This window comes from Capsicum annuum, chromosome 4, assembly GCF_002878395.1.
Source record: "Capsicum annuum cultivar UCD-10X-F1 chromosome 4, UCD10Xv1.1, whole genome shotgun sequence".
Classification (NCBI taxonomy): Eukaryota; Viridiplantae; Streptophyta; class Magnoliopsida; order Solanales; family Solanaceae; genus Capsicum; species Capsicum annuum.
Genome location: NC_061114.1, coordinates 204,025,663 through 204,045,826, shown reverse-complemented (window position 1 = coordinate 204,045,826; position 20,164 = coordinate 204,025,663). Strand labels below are relative to the sequence as shown.

Below are 20,164 nucleotides of genomic sequence, written 5' to 3'. Positions count from 1 at the left end.
GTTGGCGTAGAGAATATCATCTGTATTTCATATCTGTTGACACGCAAAACATAAACGTTGACTTCAAGGATATCATCAGCATGCAATATTTATTGACATGCGAGACACAAATACTGGCGTCAAGAATATCTGATCATTTTATGAATCACCATCTGAATGCATCAAGAGCACACGAGTTGAAGGGACGTCTTTAAGTCGCTACCTAAAGATGGATGATATATGAGATTTTCTACAAATTGACAATTTGAGGGTTATCTATAAGTCATAGTATTTGAAATTGAATAGTGTGCAAGATTACCTATGAGTTGGTAGCCCATAGGTCATCCGTAAGCCACAACGATATCCTAACCGGATAGTGTGCAAGGTTACCCAAAAATTGGTAGTCCGAAGGTTATCTATAAGTTGCAACTAAATCCTTACCGGATAATATGTGAGATTATCAAATTGATAAGTCCAAGGGTTCTCTATAAGCTGCGTCATATCCAAGATCGATTGTGTGCAGGATTACCCAAAGACTAGCAATTTGAGAGATATCTATAAGTCATATTGCATCTGAGGTCGGATGATATGCAGGAATAGCTGAGAGCTAGCAATTGAAGAGATATATGTAAGCCATCTCTTATCCAAGGTCGGATAATGTGCAGGATCTCCTAGAAGCTAGCAATTCAAAGGATATCTATAAGTCGTCTCGTATTTAACATCAAATAATGTGCAAGATTATCCAAAGATTGTTAATTCAAGAGAAAGCTATAAGTCGTATCCGAGATCATACATAAAGAATTATTGGCAATAACCGGAGAGGTTATCACTCCACGAGCACCATGGGTGACTTAAAAGGGTTGCCGCATTAATGCAAGATTAAGAGATTGCAGGGACCGCTCTACACAAAGTATTGTCGGTGTCCAAAAAGGTCACCCCACTTTAAAGACATAATCAACCGATAAATGAGGTAATTATGAAACATCCGAAAGGGTTGTTGTGTCTGTTGTTGCAAGTTATTTCCTTCTAAACAGGTACGCGAAAGGATGACTTTACTTTTCAAGCGATAATCCACTTGGAGATATGATAAAAGACTACATACCTCTTTCGTGAATTATGTTTTGCACTAATACTTTTGTTTGAAATATTGTCGAGAACATTCGAGAGGATGAAAATCTCAAATCAAAATCATAGGTGCGAACAACTCTAGATAAGACACAACACAATGTGAAACTTTTTCTTAGCAGCAAAATGGGACATAGTCTAAAGAGGGACGTCAAACTCTTAGAACGCGAGCTAAAAGAATAATCGTCACCACCATCCAACCACACCCTTGTTAGAAGGCATGCAGGTATTTTGGGATATTCTGATTTCAGCTTCGCCTTCAGGTTATTTCTAAACTCATACCAAGGGTAACCACCTTTTTCTTTCGAATTCGGGTGATAGTACACCAAGAGTTTTGAAAATTATGTCCAGATAAATTCTTACCTATGGATGTGAAGAGCTCCACATTCATGGTTAAGAGGTTACAAGCCTTTTTTTCACAACTTGATCAACTTGTCACTCATCCTGAGCCAAAGATCGTCTGAAATATAAGATTATCTTTTCTACCGATTGAGTCAAACTACAAGCAGTCAGATTCCCTGAGACTCGGCGATACGTAGGCTGGGCTCTATGTAGAAAACTCGACTACATTTCAATCTCCCCCAAATCCCTTTATTATCCAGTTTTTTGGTTTCATCAAAAACTCCAAAATTGAGATAGCTTGTGAATTTTTTGAAAATCGCATCTTAATTATGCTTTATGAACTACAGGTGACCTTAATTCTCATGTAACCTGAGATATGTAGGAAACCCGATATCGGGGTCCGACCATAACTCAATGAAACTTGTACGAGAACAAACCTATTTTAGAAATGAATTTGTGGTCGGACAAAAATTAGGAACGTCAATCTCTTTTTGCCCAGGATTACTTGCATCCACCCTACCCAAGGGGGGGCAGTTGTTGACACCTAATTTTTTTCCTCCACAACTAAATTTAATCCTGAGTTTCTTCGAATTTTAATAAATTCAAAATATTTATTTCATCTGAATAAAAACTTTTCAAAATATTTTTGTACGTAATTTTTTCATTTTGAGTAGCGATTATATATTATCATGTTCAATTATACGATATTATGTAATTTGATTACTTAAATATTTATTCTATGAAATATCGGATTTTAATTAAGGATTCTTTTGAAGATAAATATAATAATTAAGATCTTGATTTAATTATAATTTAATCTCAAATATAACTTATTCAGATAAATATTTATTTTATTTTATCGAATCAAGAAGCTCGTGGGTTAAATAAGTATAAATTCATTTTGAATTTTGATTTAATTTAGCTAATCTATTAGATTTGACCATAATTAAAATAAAATTGGCCATAATTGTGATGCAATTGGCAATTGACTCTCAAATTGGCCAAAACTTAAATAAAATTGGCCAAATATCCAATACCTAAAATTAAACCAGTTGGTTATAAATTCATTTTGAATTTTGATTTAATTTAGCTAATCTATTGGATTTGACCATAATTAAATTAAAATTGGCTATAATTGTGATGCAATTGGCAATTGACTCTCAAATTGGCCAAAACTTAAATAAAATTGGCCAAATATCCAATACCTAAAATTAAACCAATTTCAACCAACAAATTCTCCAATTTCCCAAGCCCAACAAAACAGCCCACCAGCCGGCCCAATCATTCAGCTGACTTGGGCCCATTTTCTTCTTTCTTCAATCAGCAGCCCGATTGTATTTAAATAAACAGGCCTAAAATTTTAGCCCAGTAGCCAATCCGACCCGGTCCAGCCATCATCCCCTCTCCATCAAACCAACAACAGCAACAACAAATACATACAACAACTACAAACAACAACATACAATAGTCAACAACAGCAAACCAGGCAACCCGACCCAGCGCACAACCGATATCAGCAAAGATACGACCCGAACCCGCCACCAGCAGTCTTATTCGACCCGTATCTCGCAAACAAACCTTCAACAACCCAACCAACCAAACCGGAACTTGCGAAAACCCATTTATTTTTCTCTTCTTATTTCAAATCGTGGGAACCTTCTAGAAGCAGTGCCATGGTGGCATCCCAATGGAAAATTTGTTACTCTTGGCTGGATCCGTACAAATTCGTACAAAGGTGTGACAATTTCATTGGTTTTGAGGGGATTTCCACTTATCCCATTCCTATTGGATGAAACCCATTCAAAATTCTTTAAAGAATTCAAAAATTGGTACTGATTGTATGATTAGAGAAGAAACCTGATCCTTCTTTCTTAAAAATCCCTAAATTACCCCCTAATTTTTCCTAATCCCACATCGGTGGAGTTCAAAGATGGACCCCTATTTTGTTCTCTATTTAAGGCTCACTATTGAGCAAAAAGAAGGGAAGTCTGAAGAGGAAAAAAGAACCATTTGAGCAAAAACCAGTAAAAAATTTTATTTTTAGTAAAAATTTTGAAGCCGTCGATTTGGGTCAGAATCCTCGAAGGACTGATTTTCGGTGGTGGTAGAGCCCAACGTTAGCTTGAGGTTTCATTTTGCTGCCCCGAGAATGGTGAGTCATCAATTTCCTGTTTTCACATTATAGTAGTAGTAGTAGCAGTAGTTGATTAGCAACATTTAGTGTAAGGTGGGAATTGTTTGTTGTTAGAGGCTTTGATAAGCCATAGGATTCTGTGACAAATACATGAACATTTTTTTCTCTTCGCATTTCGATTTATGCTTTTTTTTAGGTCAACGGATAATCATAATCTCGTTGTTGAATGTTGTGTCGTCATAGCTTAGTTTTTGGTTATCTTCCAGGCTTTGGTAATTCTTTTTCACCTACTATTTGACGGAATCTTTTCTGTTTACTAAAGTCTATGTTTTTAGCTAGATTGCTTTGATTTTTCTTCTTTAAGATGAATAATTTGTTCTATTGCAATCTTTTGTGTCCATAAGCTTTCTTTGGAAGAAGTAATTGGAATAATATACAATATGAATCTTTAGGATCGTTAATAGAAGCTGAAGGTAATTTAGAACCGTTTGTGCTTGGTGTGAATACATTTGCTACTTGAATAGTCTGATTTTGGAAGTTCTGTAAAGTTGATTTTAATAAAAATGTTTAAACCAAGCTTTCAAAATAGTTCATGCCATGTCCAATTTGATAGAATGCTTTGCAACCTATTTGGCTGCTATCTTCCCTTTAATTTATTTGTTGGTTTGAGTTGTATGATTTTGTCCATATTCTGTTCAAGGTAAAAGAAAAAAAAAATTCTTTCATGCAATAAAGATTGAGATTAGTTATTCCAAACACCCCCCTTTGTCAATTTTAGTAAATTGAGGATCCCTCGAGGACCTTTGATCTACATTCGGTTGTAAATTTCAAAGAAAGGGTGAAATCTCCAAATATTTAAATGGTTCGCTTGTTTTATTCTATTTTTGTTTGGGTTCCTATCTAAATGTCTTGCTTTGGTATTTCTTGATTGAACCTTTCGCCAAAAATCTCTCCGTCTTGATTTGTTAGTGTTCTATTAAAGGTTGATGGTAATTTTTCTGCACTTTGTAAATCCTCTGCACTTATTTTTCCATACTTTGTCTAACATTAATAATAACTTTCCTGCATTTATTTTCTTGCACTTTGTCTTAAACATCAAATGCTGATTTGTGTGCATTTTGTTTAAAATCCGTAATAATGTTTCTGCATTTTGTTTAACATCAATGTTGTTTGCTTTACAATTTAACATTAGTGGTAATCTTTTCAATTTATTCTAATCTTTATCCATATTTGAGCATATCTTAATTACCTTACTTTTCTTTTGCATGTGGATACGTTTGAGGCCTACATAGACTCCTTTTTCTTTGCATGTCTATTGCGGGCCATTGAGGCCCATTTAATCCCGAGTCAGTCTCAAAGGAGTAAATTCAACGTCAACCCCATAGCATATGGATATAAAGAGTCGAAAAAAGAATAATGGGTTAAAGTTCCGTCTTTGAAGCGGCAAAGAGACTAGAAAATCTCTTTTTATCTTTTTATTTATTTATATATTTATTGTTGTCTTTTATTTATTTATTTATCTATTTCTTTATTCATTCATTTGGGTCTCAAAGCCAAAGTTGTAAATTTACTACAGGTAGAGCAGATTTTGGGTCCACGGGTCTGAAAAGGTAGTTTAGGACAAGTCACGGACCAAAGCACGACATTAGATTAGGACAGGTGCAAGTGGGCCAAAATCCCAATTAGATTTAGGCCCAATGGCCTAAGTCTTTTATTTTCTTCTTTTTTCCATTTTTTGTGCTTATTTGTCTTTATTTGTTTAGACTTAGTTAAAATCTCTATTAAGTCGTCCAAAATTATTTTACACAAATCATTTTCAAAAAATTAATCACTTTTCAATAAATCAATCTTTTTTGAAATTAATCCAAAGATGTTTTCAAACAGTCCAGATAACCGCAAGTTAGCGGACGTTTTAGGTGCCTAAAACCTTCCTAAAACGTTAATAGGAACCACTTACTCAAAATCTTTAAATTTTAAACGATTTTTCTGTTTTGGATCGTTTAAAGTATCTTATAAAGGTTTCTTAATTCCTTATCAAAATTAAGTGGTGACTCTTAAAAGTGAAAATTTTCGCAAAACTAGTACTATATAATGTTTATTTTACTTTTATCTTTTAATCATTGACTTATTTTTTAATTAAAAATTAGCAATTTAAAATTTGAAATAGGTTTAATTCTAACGTTTTCTCGAAGCAATCATCTAGCAAACAAATCTCTCAGATTTTTTATTTTTCAAAAACTTTTTATTATTCTTGGAAATATAAAAGTGCATCGAATTCAAGTACAGTGAATAGCACACTTTTGTCATATTAAACCAAATTAATGATATCCAATAATATTAAGTTTTCAAAGAACTGTATGTCGAACTTTGACACTATTAATTACTATGTTTAAATATAGAGGTGCACCTGTCAAACTCAAATCCTGGGTTTGCCTCTCTGTGTGTGCTAGAACACACTCTTATTTCTTTTGTGTTAATTTATTTATTCAATTTTGATTTGATATAGAGTTTTAAAAGGATTTGAAATTTGTGGTCTTAATTAAAGATATGCAAAATATATCAAAATGTCTTTTACTCTTATAGTCGTAAATATGTCATACAATTGAAGAGTTGTCAAAAAAAAAAAAGAATTGATATTTAGAAACACACCCAAAGTATTCTGAATTTCCATTGTCGCCTCTGGACTATCACATGTGTGAATTTGCTACCTGAATTATCAGCACAATTTCATCTATCAATAATTCCCTTTTCTTAATTGAAATATTGCCGATGTTATAAGAAAAAAGGAACAATTGATACTTGAGCCGTATTTTGATAATTAATAGTTAGTCATATAGTTTAGGTAGAAATTTACATATCTATAATCTATAATATATTAAAAGTGTGAAGACCCTTAGAAAAGTTATTTGAACTTTTTGCCCTTCATTAAAACACTTTGCAATAGACTGAATCGTCTTTTTACTATTTTCTAATAGTTTTTAAAATTTAAAAATTCATCAAAATTTAGTTATTAAACTTTTCCTTATTTGAGTTATGTACCTAAAATTTAGGATTCTTTTGAAAAAATATTTTATCAATATTGGTCAAGTTTTTCAAGGAATTTTACCAAAATTCATACGTACGAACATAGAGGAAAAAGAAGAAAAAATATTTTTAAAAAAAGTAAACTCGTTTCCATGTTTTTTTTTTTATTATATGTAATCTTTCCTTTTTTAAAATATGTAAAACTGTTACTATTTTATATTTTTAAATCAATTAAAATATTACCTTATATAATTATTACTTATTTAAAAGAAGTAAAAATCCTAATATTTAATACACTTCTAAATCAATTAAAATACTAACATATATAATTCTATTTAAGTAACTTTTTGTGAACAAAAATTTAGCTCTTAATAATATAGTACACATTTTTTTTCTTGTTCGTTTACTTTTTTATTTGGTTTTGATTCAACTTATTTTTCTTCCTTTTGCATACAATTAGTTCTAATATTTTTGTGTTCTTTCAGATGAAAATTTTGATTAAAAAAAAGAGAAGAACCATGCGACGTTGTCAAGGAATGAAGTGGATCAGACGATGATAATCAATTGCTATATTGGCTAAAAATCAAAGGTTATGCTTCTAATTATAATTCGTAAGAATTGTATACGACACTCAATTGATGATATGTATGTTCTTATTTGCTTTGGACCTAAAGTTCTTCTTCTTCCTCCATGAATTACGAGCAGAAGAAGAAAAAATAATTTTTGAAAAAGAAAGGCGAAGAAAAGACTATCATTTCCATGTCCAAAGAATCACACTTACAAATTGATAATTTTTATATTTGTGAATTTCTTAACTTTTTCTCCTATAATTTTAATTGTCATCTATATATTGTAAGTAGTTGTTGGTCTAATTTTGGTTTATGTTCAATATGATAACATGCTTTATGATTGACATTTAAATTATTTGTGATACTTAGCTAAAATTATATTTATTTTAATTTTTAAAATTATTTAATAAAATATTCAAGTTAGTCTTTATTGATTTGAGTAATAACATAATTTATAAGAGGACTTCAATGAGTAGTAAATGTATACAAAAATAAAAAATTATTGCGTGTACACATCTACATCTACAATATAAATTTATTTGTAATTACCTAATCCTATTTCTACTAGAAACTTAATAGTTTCTAGGCAATAATTTTAAATAAGTTTTGAAGATAAATTGAATTAGATTAACTTAATATTTTAAAAAGTATATTTTAAAATATTTTTTTGAGTTAACACGATTTAAATCTTAAAAAAAAAAAAAGAAAATCACAAAAATCTAAAAAAGCGAGTTCTATATATTTTTACTATCACTAAAAGTGAGAGGTTTTAAATATTTTTGTCAATTATTTATTTTAAATTTCTTTTCGATCCTTTACTCAAAAAAGAGACACATTTAGAAAAAAAAAAAGTAAAAAAATAAGACAAATAAATTAAATGAAGAAATAGTAATTTGATATGTGGTGATTTTTTTTTTGTAAAAAAAAAAAGGGAAAGGAAAAAGTCAATTTTGCATACTCTTTTACATATTGCCTCGTGCATGAATCTTTTTTGAGCAAGGATATTTTTGACCCAAAGGTAAAAGAACTTTGGGTCCTAAATAAGAGTGCAAGAAGTGTGAAGTGTGAGCTAATAATGAGACCTTCTTGACTTACAGTGAAGCCTGACACATACAAGTACACACTGAGCAGAGGGCAGTGTGTCATTCATTCACCGCACGAGCAGATAGATCCACTTAACTAACCCATCCCCTTTTCTCCTCATTTTTCTTTCTGGCTTTTTGACCTTACTATGACGTCTCTATATTACTATTTACTACCTCCTTCATTTTTAAAATAATAAAATTATTGAGGTACAACATATTTTATTTTAAAAAAAAATAAAATTTAGGACTTAAACTATCGGTTACATTTTATTATTAGTCTTTTGATTGTTCTTAAATTACTTTTCTAAAAAATGTAAATTACTTAAAAATCTCATTAAATGAAGGGGTAAAATTAGAAAAAATTTCAAACACGTTTCTTGAAAAATGAACAGTTTATTTATTTTGAACACCGAAAAATAGTTTAACAATTTATTTATTTTGAAATGGAAGCTCTCTTTCTGTTTCAATGATCTATTTTGACTTGATAAGAAATTTATAATAATAAATAATATTTATAAATTTTATGACCTCAAATTAAAGATATATTAAAGGTATCAAATTGTCTTTTAATTTTATGGTATTAAACATGATATGTGAAAAATTAAAATTAAAGAGTTCTTGAAAAAGAGAAAAAGTCATTCATTTTCAAAAATAGACTAAAAAAGTAAATAGATCAAATAAATTGAATCGAAAGAAGTAATTTATTTTTTACTGATTTGGACTATTTTCCTTAAAGCCAAGGGTCTATCAGAACAACATTTTTGTCTTCAAGACAGCGATCGAATCTGTGTATATTCTACTCTCTCCAAATCTCATATGGTGAAATTTTATAAATATGTTGTCGTTGTTGAAGTGATTTATTTAGTTTGTTTTCTAAACTGTTTTTCTACTTATCCGTCTTAAAATAATTGGTGTGCTTTTTTTAAAAGAATCAAACGATATAAATTTTGAACAATGTTTTAAGATGTATTTTTTAAAAGAAAAGTTGTAACTTATATAATATTTTTTATATAGTTTTTGAATATTTAAGTTGTAATATTAAATGTAAACTAATCTAATGTAATTTAACTTTAAAAATTAATTAAATTGTATCTCAAAAAATGACATGATAACTATTTTGAGACGGATGAAATAAGTCGTCATCCGAGGTAAATTTCTCAAATACTTCTTTTAACTATTTTACGCTTATCGAACTTCGTTCTTCCCCCATTTGTATGTACGAGAGAGCTAGCACCAATGCTTTCCTAATTAAAAATTCTCTCTTTCTTTAATAAAAAGATCAAATTGTTGGTTCTTGTATGGTTCATTCACATTTATTTTATACTTTATTAATTATTAAAAGAAGTTTATGATATGGTCCCCTCAATTAGTTATACATTCTAATTTTTGTGATACCTTGTCCACTGTTCTCCTTTTTTATTTTCAAGAAATTAAGTTCTCTTTCTCACTTATAATCTAAATAGAAGAAAATGATTCTTTAGAAATCTCATAGATCCTATAAATCTAAAACAAATTTTCAAATATACTACAAAACTAATTCTCCCCATTTCCCTTCTTCATTCTTTCTGTGTCCTAGACAAAAAATTCAAAACTAAGTAAACATATAAATAACTAACAATCATTTTTTTGTTCTAGAACACTATTTTTACATAAGTTTGAGCATCCTTATTTGTCTGACCAAGGAGTTGGCACATTGCTTTGTGTATGGATCATAATCGAGTTATGAGGTCCGAACGTATCAAAAGGTGATACATAACAATTAGAGTTTAGTAAAAATCAGTTCGAAGGCATTGAGATGGGGCATGGCCTTGTGTCGTATTTGATAAGGCTGCTTCTATATTCCTTTAATTTGGATGTCTGGACAAGGATGTAGTCACATCTAGCTCCGGAATAACAAAATTAAAAATTTTAAATATTCGTTTTACTGATTTTACTGCAATTTACTGATTTTACACAAAATTTCAATCATTCGTTTAACAAATTATGTAGCATCAAAAATATAATATTTGTGCATAATAATTTACGTGCCTTTAACTTCCAACTACAAATTAAATATTCTTCTTTTTTAAAAGAAAAAAGATTAATTTGTTGGTTTTTGTATGGTAAATTTACATTCCTACTTAATAAAAAGTATTTTATGATATGGTAAGTTCAGTTATGAAGTTCGAACGTATCAAAAGATGATACGTAACAATTAGAGTTTAGTAGTAAAAATTAGCTCAAAACTTTGAGATTACGCGTGGCCCTGCGTCGCATTCGATAATGTTGCTTTCATGTATCTTTGAAGATCTGAAACAACGATGTAGTCACATCTGTCTCCAGAATAAAGAGAATAAAATAAAAATTTGTCGGTTTGTCGGTGGTCCGTATAGATAAAATTTCTCTGGAACTCCTTTTGAAGATTTCGAGAGTCTCTCGTCAGTTACTCAGTCACACACGTAACAACTTAACGTGTTAACAATGATCACTACGTGGGAGTGAATACACGAAAAATGTTCTTTAGGGTTACCTCATATATAAATACATCTCTTTCCCTCACTTTGTAATACATCAAATTTTCTCATCAATTACTCAATCACACACATTTTAAAGATTTCGAGATTCGATAAAAGGTATTTTATGATATAATAAATTCAGTTATGAAGTTCAAACGTATCAAAAGATGATACGTAACAATTTGAGTTTAGTAGTAAAAATTAGCTCAAAACGTTAAGATTATGCTTGGCCCTGTGTCGTATTCGATGAGGTTGCTTTTATGTATCCTTCGGAGATCTGAAACAACAATGTAGTCACGTCTATCCTCAGAATAAAGAGAACAAAATAAAAAGTTTGTCGGTTTGTCGGTGGTCCATATAAATAAAAAAAAATTGTAACTCCTTTTTGAAGATTTTGAGATTCTCTCGTTAGTTACTCAGTCACACACGTAACAACTTAACATATTGACAATGATCACTACGTGGGAGTGAATACACGAAAAAAGTTCTTTAGAGCTACCTCATATATAAATACATCTCTTTCCTTCGCTTTGTAATACATCAAATTTTCTCATCAGTTACTCAATCACACACGTAACAACTTAACGTTTTGACAATAATCATTATGTGAGAGTGTATACACGAAAAATATTCTTTAGAGTTACGTCATATATATATTATAAATACATCTCTTTCACTCACGTTGTAATACATCGAATTTTCTCATCAGTTAATCAATCACACACGTAACAACTTAAAGTATTGACAATAATCATTACGTGAAAATTAATACACAATTTTTTTACAAAAAATTACGTCATATATAAATACATCTCTTTCCGTCACTTTATAATCAATAGAATTTTCATCACAATAAGTCTATTATTTTCACACAACTATAAACACAGGCTCTCAAGCTATTGTTTTTCGCCCAACAGTCACGTCAGGGAATAATTAATAAGATTTATGTAATTTCTTTTCTTACTTATTTACTCTGCAATTTACTGGTTTTACATATTATTTCAATTATTATTTTTAACAAATTATGTACCGTCAAAAACATAATATTTATTCATAATAATCTACGTCCCTTTGACTTCCTGCTACAAATTAAATATTCTTCTTTTTGTAAAGAAAAAAGTTTAAATTGTTGGTTCTAGTATGTTTCATTTACATTTATACTTGATCAAACTCATCGATAGTCCCTCAAACTTGTCTCTAAAATTCACTTAGGCCTCTAAACTAAGACTTATACCTATTAAACCTCTAAACTCCCCAATTTGGTTCCAATTGGGCATTTTTTCCCTATCAGCAAAAAGGTCAAAGTGTGTGTTGCACACACGCGATGACGAGACAAAACGACCTAATTGGAAGTCGACATGTGGCATTGTAGGTCCAATAATTATTAAAAATTAAGTATAATTTTTTTAAAAAAATTATATAAAAATGGCATTGAGGAAATTATTAAAAAATAATTCTAAAATTATTTAAAAAATAAAAAATTGATTACTTTTAAAAAATTATAAAAATAATTAAAAATGAAATAATTATTAAAAAAAACTATAAATTTTTTAAAAAATGAAAATAAAAAATGGCATTGAGGATATAAATTATGAAAAAAAAATATAAAATTATTTTTAAGAAAACTGATTATATAAAAATATTATAAAAATTTTTAAAAAATAAAATAAATTATTAAGTACTTATTTAAAAAATAAAAAATTAATTATTGAAAAAAATTATAAAAAATTTTAAAATGAAAATAATAAATGGCATTGAGGATCCAAATTATGAAAAAATAATTATAAAATTATTTGTAAAATAAAAATAAAAAACTGATATTTAAAAAAAATTATAAATTTTTTTAAAAAATAAAATAAATTACTAAAAATTATTTTTTTAAAAAAAATAATTGTTAAAAAAATTTTTAAATTTTTTTAAAAATGAAAATAAAAAATGGCATTGAGGATATAAATTATGAAAAAATAATTATAAAATTATTTTTAAAATAAAAATAAAAAACTGATTATTTGAAAGAAAAATTAAAAAAATTTTAAAAATGAAATAAATTATTAAAAAATTATTTAAAAAATAAAAAATTAATTAATAGAAAAACTATAAAAAAATTTAAAATGAAAATAAAAAATGGCATTGAAGATTCAAATTATGAAAAAATAATTATAAAATTATTTAAAAAATAAAAATTAAAAACTAATTATTAAAAAGAAATTATAAAAAATTTTAAAAGATGAAAATAAAAAACAGAATTTTTTTAAATTCAGTTTTATTGAAAAAAAAAAATTGAGGCCCTCTAATCCTTTTTGGGGCCTTTAGTGTTTAAAAAAAAAGAAAATTTGTTATTAAAAAAAATTTGGGGCCCTCAATTCTACTTGACAACTTTTTATTCGTAAATTAGTAAAAAAAATGCTCCTCGCGCGCCTCCCACGATGGCATTGCATGCGCATGCCACACAGGCAAAAAAGTCCAATTGGAACAAAATTCGGGAGTTTAGGGGTCTGATAGGAACAGGTCTTAGTTTAGAGGTCTAAGTATATTTTCGCAATAAATTTGAGTGTCTATCGATAGGTTTGACCTTTATACTTCAATTAATAAAAAGTATTTTATGATATGGTCCCTTCATTTTTGTGATACGGACCTTGCTTTCCATCCTTTTTTCTTTAAGAAATTAGGACTTATTGTCCCTTTACAAAATGAATAAAGGGAAATAATTTTTTTAGATTTGTGTAAAATTGAAGAAGGAGCTAAAACTAAAACAAATTTGTAACTCAATTACAAAATCAATTTTCTCGTTTTTTCCCCGCTGCATTCTCGTGTGGTGTCCTAGACAAAAAAATAAATCAAAAATTAGGTAAACATATAAATAACTATAAATCATTTAGTTACAGAAAACTATTTTTAACTAATTGAGCTTCCTTATTTGTGTAACCAAGAGAGTTGGCACACTGCTTTGTGTATGAGTCAAATTAATTAAAATCCAGTTATGAAGTTCAAACGTATCAAAAGATGACATATAATTATTAAAGTTTACTAAAAAATGGCTAAAAGACGTTGAGATTAGACATGGCACTTAGTCGTATTCGATAAGACGGCTTCTATATATCCTTTGGAGGTCTAGAACAACGATATTCGATAAAGCGGTTTCTATATATTCTTTGGAGGTCTAGAACAACGATGTAGTCTCATCTAGCTCTAGAAAAATGAGATTGAAATTAAAAACTTGTTGGTGATCGAGATAAATAAGATTTATTTGCAACTGCTTTTGAAGATTTCGAGATTCTCTCATTCACTCGCACACGTAACAACTTAATGTATTGATTTTTTTTTTGGGTTTTTCATTCGGTGTTCGGTGCCTGCATTGGAGCCCCGATTAATCCGGATCGCGCGTTGCAGGGCCCATTAAGGTGGCAGCGCTATCAACAGAGTTTTCTCTATACCCTCGACCTCTGATTAAGAGTGGAACAACCCCATCCACGACACCACAACCCATATTGGTAACTTAATGTATTGATAATAATCATTGTGAGGGGGTGAAAACACAAAAAGGGTGTTTTAAAATTACGTTATAAATAAATCTCTTTTTCCCACTTTATAACACATCTGATTTTCAGCACAATAACTCTATTATTCAAATAACTGTAAATTCACTCTCTCAAGTTACTGATTTTCACCCAACAGCAACTTTAGGAAATAATTAGTAAGATTTACATATTACGTCAATTATTCTTTCTAACGAACTATATAGCATCAAAAATATAATATTTCTTCTTCATACTCATTCTGTTTTGTTTTAATTGGTCCTTATTAATTTGACACTCCTTCTAAGAAAACATTAATAGAGATTTATTTTACTAAAATAACCCTATTAATTATGTATTGAATATATAAATTTGATTATAAACATAAAACACTTTTTATAGTCATTTAATGATAGGGGTAATATTGAAAAAATACAATAAACTTCTTTTGATTTTAGAATTTGAACAATTAAAATAAAATAAATATTTTTAACTATAAGACCCAAGTAATATAAACCTGAGTATATATATTTTTTATATAGAAAAAAGGCTACGGTCTGGTCCCCTCAATTATTTGCATATTCAAATTTTTATAATAACTCCTTCACCAATCAACATCCTCTTTTTCCTTCCACAATGTACTACTAGAATCTAGACAAGAAATTCAAAGTGACAATTAATTTTTAACAATCTATTTTACGCTGATTGAACTCTGTTATTTGTGTAATCGAGAGGGTTAGCACCACTATTTTTGTTTACTTAAATATTCATCTTCTCTTTCTTTTTTTTTGTTTTTCTGGAAAAATGTAATTGATGGTTCTTGTATCATTCATTTACTTTTATGCTTTAATTATAAAAAGAATTTTATGATCTGGTCCCCTCAATTATTGATACATGGATTCTAATTTTTGTAATATCTTACTCTTTTTTCCCTTCGCAATGTCACTATTTACTAGACAAGAATTTTGAAAAATAAATAAATAACAAGTATTTTTCCTTTTAATTATTTTTACTCTAATTGAACTTCATTTGTCAAACCGAGAGAGTTCGCACCACTGCTTTGATTACTTGTCCGTTCCTTTTCTTGCTATTGGAAAAATTAAATTGATGGTTCCTATATTGTTCATTAATGCAATTCTTTCTTTATTACTAGTGGTTATAGTTTCTATTTCTTTCTTTGTAACTAGTTGTTATATTTTCTTCTTCTCTGTACTTGTTTTGCTGTGCATTTAAGTTGAGAATCTTTCAAAATCATTCTCTCCACCTTCACGAGATAGTGATAAGATTTGTGTGATTTCATTGAGATATCGTTGCTGTTGTTATATTGTTCATTAAAGAGTTTTATACTTTCGTACTCACTCCGTTTCATTTTAATTGACCCTCTTTTTAAAAATTTTTGTTTCAATTTAGTTGTTCATTTGATGGAATCAAGAGAATTTTCTTTTGTTCTTCCAATACTACCCTCAATATTAAATGACTAAATAAAGTGTATTTACTCAAATTTATATTTTCAAAGCATAATTTAACAAGGGTAATTTTGTAAAATAAACTCCTAATAAATTTTTTCGTAATGAGTGTGTCAATTCCATAGAGACCAACTAATATAAAATGGAGGGAGTGGAAAAGAAGTTTATTATATGCTCTCCTAAATTATTGGTATATTAATTTTTGGAATATATATGTTACTTATCATCCTCTTTCTCCGTTCTTTTTCCTTCTGCAATCCCCTATGTACTAGTACTAGAGAAAGAATTACAAAACCAAATTAATAAGAAGAAATTTAATTGAAATACTATTTCATTCCAAATGTGACATGCTTTTATTTTTAGCTCATTTTAAAAAGAATGTCTATCTTATTATAATTGAAAAAAAAAATACCTTTAAAATTCCTCTTTTACCCTTAGTGAAATGATTCTCAACACAAACATTCAAGAATTATTTCGTGAATCATAAGTATCAATTTTTTTTTAAATATCGTGTTAAGTTAAAATATGTCATATAAAATAACAGAGGGAGCAACATTTAATGAAAAGGATAAAATAAATAATTATTCATAATTTTTAAATTAGAAAATATTATTGAACTTCTAATTTTAGTACTGCAAATAAATACTGTTGGATGTGGAGAGTAAAAATTAAGAAAAGGAACTTATAATATATTAATGCTAAGAAATGACAATAATGAAGGGGTACCATTTTTATATTTCCAACTGGCTTTACTTTAGGTGGGGCTCTCATTGCTGGCCTGCCCCAATCAGAGGGACAAGAGGCATCACACAACTTCAAACCACTCACCAGGGCATCTCATAGTAGTAGTAGTAAATAAAATACGAGCAAAATAATTTCATTTTTTTTTTCAAAATACATAAACCACATCTTTTATTGAGAAAAAAGAAGAAAATAATCACTGCTCTAGATAATTGACCTCATCAAATAAATTTAAGCGGACAATCAATTGAGCTACTGAGGTGTCTCATCATACACTACTAAGCTTCTACTCCAACAAGGGGGGAAAAAGGAGCATTGGCTACCAACACAATTATAAAAATGAAATTAAAAAACTCATGATTTTTTCTAAAACTCGAAGTTTTTGAGATTTTCTTCCACTAAAGCAATAGTAATACTGAAATGCAATTAATTAAATTGGCTGCATACAAAGGCATTAATTGAAACCTTCCAAAAATTGTTCACCAAGCCAGAGAATTTCATAGAGAGCCATGGAGAAATAGCGCGATTTTAACTGCTTGACTTTTCACCGAGCATTTAATTTCTCACCTTATAATCTTGGCTCTTTTTTTTCACCATCCTCTCTACCCTTAGATAATAGTAAAATTTAAACAAAATAAAACAGAGAAAGAGAAATATATTTATATAATCACCATCATTCATCATGCAAATCTTACTCCCACAACATGTACATACACATACATATTATATTAGCAGCTTTGATATGCAGTTTTGTTTTAGTGTGGGTAACATAGCAATTAACCACACATATTCATCATCCAATCCATACATGGCCTAATAAAATTGTTCCACTACTATCTAAACGGCAGCGACGGTCTCGCTTGTGGCGGAGACATCAGATCCTTTCCCGCGGGCTACGGTGGAGGAGTTTGACATAAAGTCCTTCCTAGATGCAACCAATGAACACTTTTCCTTCTTCTCATCTATGTTCATTTGCTGCTGTCTACACTCTAGACTGCAAAAAGCACTATCCCCTCTGCAAATTAATCAACCAAAAGTTAGTAACTTAAACAGATTAAGCATCCATCCATATTTTTTGCACGGTGAATACATAAAAATTAGTACGTGATTACTACTCGATGAAATATATAGCTGAGATCCATATGGAGGGAATAAAAAATTATGTACTGCAATAATAACATATTTGTATGTTTGAGGTCTGACGAGGGGAGGATGAAAACAGACCTACCCTACCCTACCCTAAAGGTAGAGAGACAGCTTCGGATAGAATCTCAAGAAAACAGTTCAAAGCAGTAGAGAAAAAAAAAATGTAACGAAAATGAAGAAGACAATGATAAATTACTACAGACAATCTGACAAATCCCAAATCATCATGAACAAGTAAGTACAATAAGATAATACGATGATAATGGAAGTAGTACGTACCTGTACATGTAGATGTCTCGACCAGGGATTAAGCTACGCTTACAGAGGAAACAAGCTTTCAAAAAATTGGCAGTTTCAACAAAATCAGCAGATTTTCGGCGGTTTCTAACAGCTTTAGGTGGGTTCAACGAACGTTGTTGATCTAGTGGTGAGACAGGTGAGATAGGCGTGAAAGGGTTATGAGGATCAAAGGGATTATTGTAATTATTATTATTGTTGACACAAGAATTAGGGTCAATAGGATTGTTATTGAGATCTAAGGTGAATTCAGTCATGCTTGTTGTTCTTTTCATTGGTGGCCTTGTCCTCTTCCCTAGCAACATTTTTGATCTTCTTCTTCTTGGCTATAGCTATATGTGTGTGTGTTGTTGATGGTGGAAAGGAAGAAGGGATTTAGAGAGAAGAAGAAGAAGAGGGGGAGGAGGAGTGAGAGTGGGAAAGAGGTGTTGGGAAGATAAAGGAGAGAGCCAAAGTGCAAGGAGAGAATCTCCACCCTTGATTGTCTATTATTCATCACATATTTTATTATATTATTTTTTTAGTACTATATGATTTATGAGATTCCATCTCGTTACAACCTCTTTTTTAAAATAAATATATATATATATATATATATAATCTTCGTCATTCGCTTTGAATTATGATTACATTGAATTGATAGAGCTTAATCATTTTCAATAAAAAAAATTAAAAATTACACAAATACAAAACTTATGTTTTTAATATTATAAAAAATTTTAATTCCCTAAACATATTATAAAAATACCAACATATACACAAATGTTATGTATATGTTGATTATGTTATGTATATTAATAGGGAGATAAAGTAAAGTAATTAAAAAAAATAAAAAAAGTGTAATTACTTCCAAAAATTGATCAAAATCTTTCATTAAAATGAATGATTTCAACTATCTCACCACAATTCATATTGATATCTCATTTCAACTTTACTGAAATGATACACTTTTTGATCAAGCTTCTCAAACTACAAAGTGTTTATTTTTAAAAGATTAAATAAAAGATTTGGTCAACAAAAATATACATTTTTTTAAGTAATAGCAAAATCATTTTTTAGATACTAGAAAAAACTAACTCACATTTTTAGAACTTTTTTTGGGAGTGGGGGGTGGGGAGTGGGCGTGGGGATGTTAAGCACCAGGTATTGTTTTTAGTTTTAACTAAAACATTTTTAAAATTGAGTAGTCCAACACAAATTGCTACTCCTTGAAATATTTTTTTTTTGGGGAAAAAAAATAAAATAGAAGGTTGGTTAAACAGTATGTGTTTGAACTCATTTTATACTTCCTTGGCTGTCGTTTGGTTGGGAAACAAATTAGGCTGGAATAAGTTATGCTGGTATTAATTATCCTGGTATTATTTTTAGTGATTATTTGATTTATGATATTAAAAATAATGTGCATAGCATTTTTTCTAAGAATAGATAGTTTGTTAACAAAAATGTCCTTCACCTTATTTAGTAGTTTAATTAAGTTTTATGTTATGTTGAATTAACTTCATCATTTTTTTCTCAACATTAAATTTTTTTTCAATTAAACTTATATTAAATTAACTCATTTATTATAAAAAATAAATTCTAACATTCAAAGTGATATGATAATATTTAACACTGAAAATTGTTGTATTTATGATAACATTAATAAAGTTAACTTATAAAACGATAGAATTTAATTTAAATAATTAAAAACCTTAGTTCAACAAAATATTTTTGTAGAGTTTCCTTCATATCAAGTCATACAAAAGAAACTGATTTTTTTTTTAAAACTTTAGTAGTTTCTTTTTCCTAAAAATACAAGTTAAGAAATTTATATTGATATTTCTTAAACGTGTATGAGGGTTTAATATTTCATGTAAAACAACTTATTTTGTACTAAATTCTATAAAATGTTGATAAACCCATTTCTTGTTAAAAGAATTCATCACCAAAGAATGTGAAAAATAAGTACTCTCATTTTTCATGATTTAGTATCACTAATATTTGGAGAGTTAAATTATATTTTTTAAAAATTAAATTTTCAAACATTTTTACCTATATATAAAATATAAATTTTTATTTAATAATTAGGCATGCCCTAAGTTAGAAAAGGAATGTCAAGATACTTTAATTACTTGTCCATGATAAATTTGTTAGAAAAATTAAAAAAATTAAAGTAAGATTAATAAACATTTCTACAAAATAGAAAGACAATAAATCCTTGGAGCAATTTTGAACTTGATTGTACAAATAGTTTTATGGTGTCATTA

General features: G+C 29.0%; 1 protein-coding gene across 1 annotated transcript; it reads right to left on the bottom strand.

Annotated features, from left to right (window-relative positions):
* Positions 1-17,112: 17,112 nt before the first annotated feature.
* On the bottom strand, positions 17,113-18,479 carry LOC107867555 (FCS-Like Zinc finger 5). Its single transcript, XM_016713844.2, has 2 exons — positions 17,901-18,479; positions 17,113-17,490 (listed from the first exon to the last, which is right to left on the bottom strand). The coding sequence occupies exons 1-2, from the start codon at positions 18,221-18,223 to the stop codon at positions 17,313-17,315; spliced, it is 501 nt and encodes a 166-aa protein (XP_016569330.1). The 5' UTR covers positions 18,224-18,479; the 3' UTR covers positions 17,113-17,312.
* Positions 18,480-20,164: the final 1,685 nt, after the last annotated feature.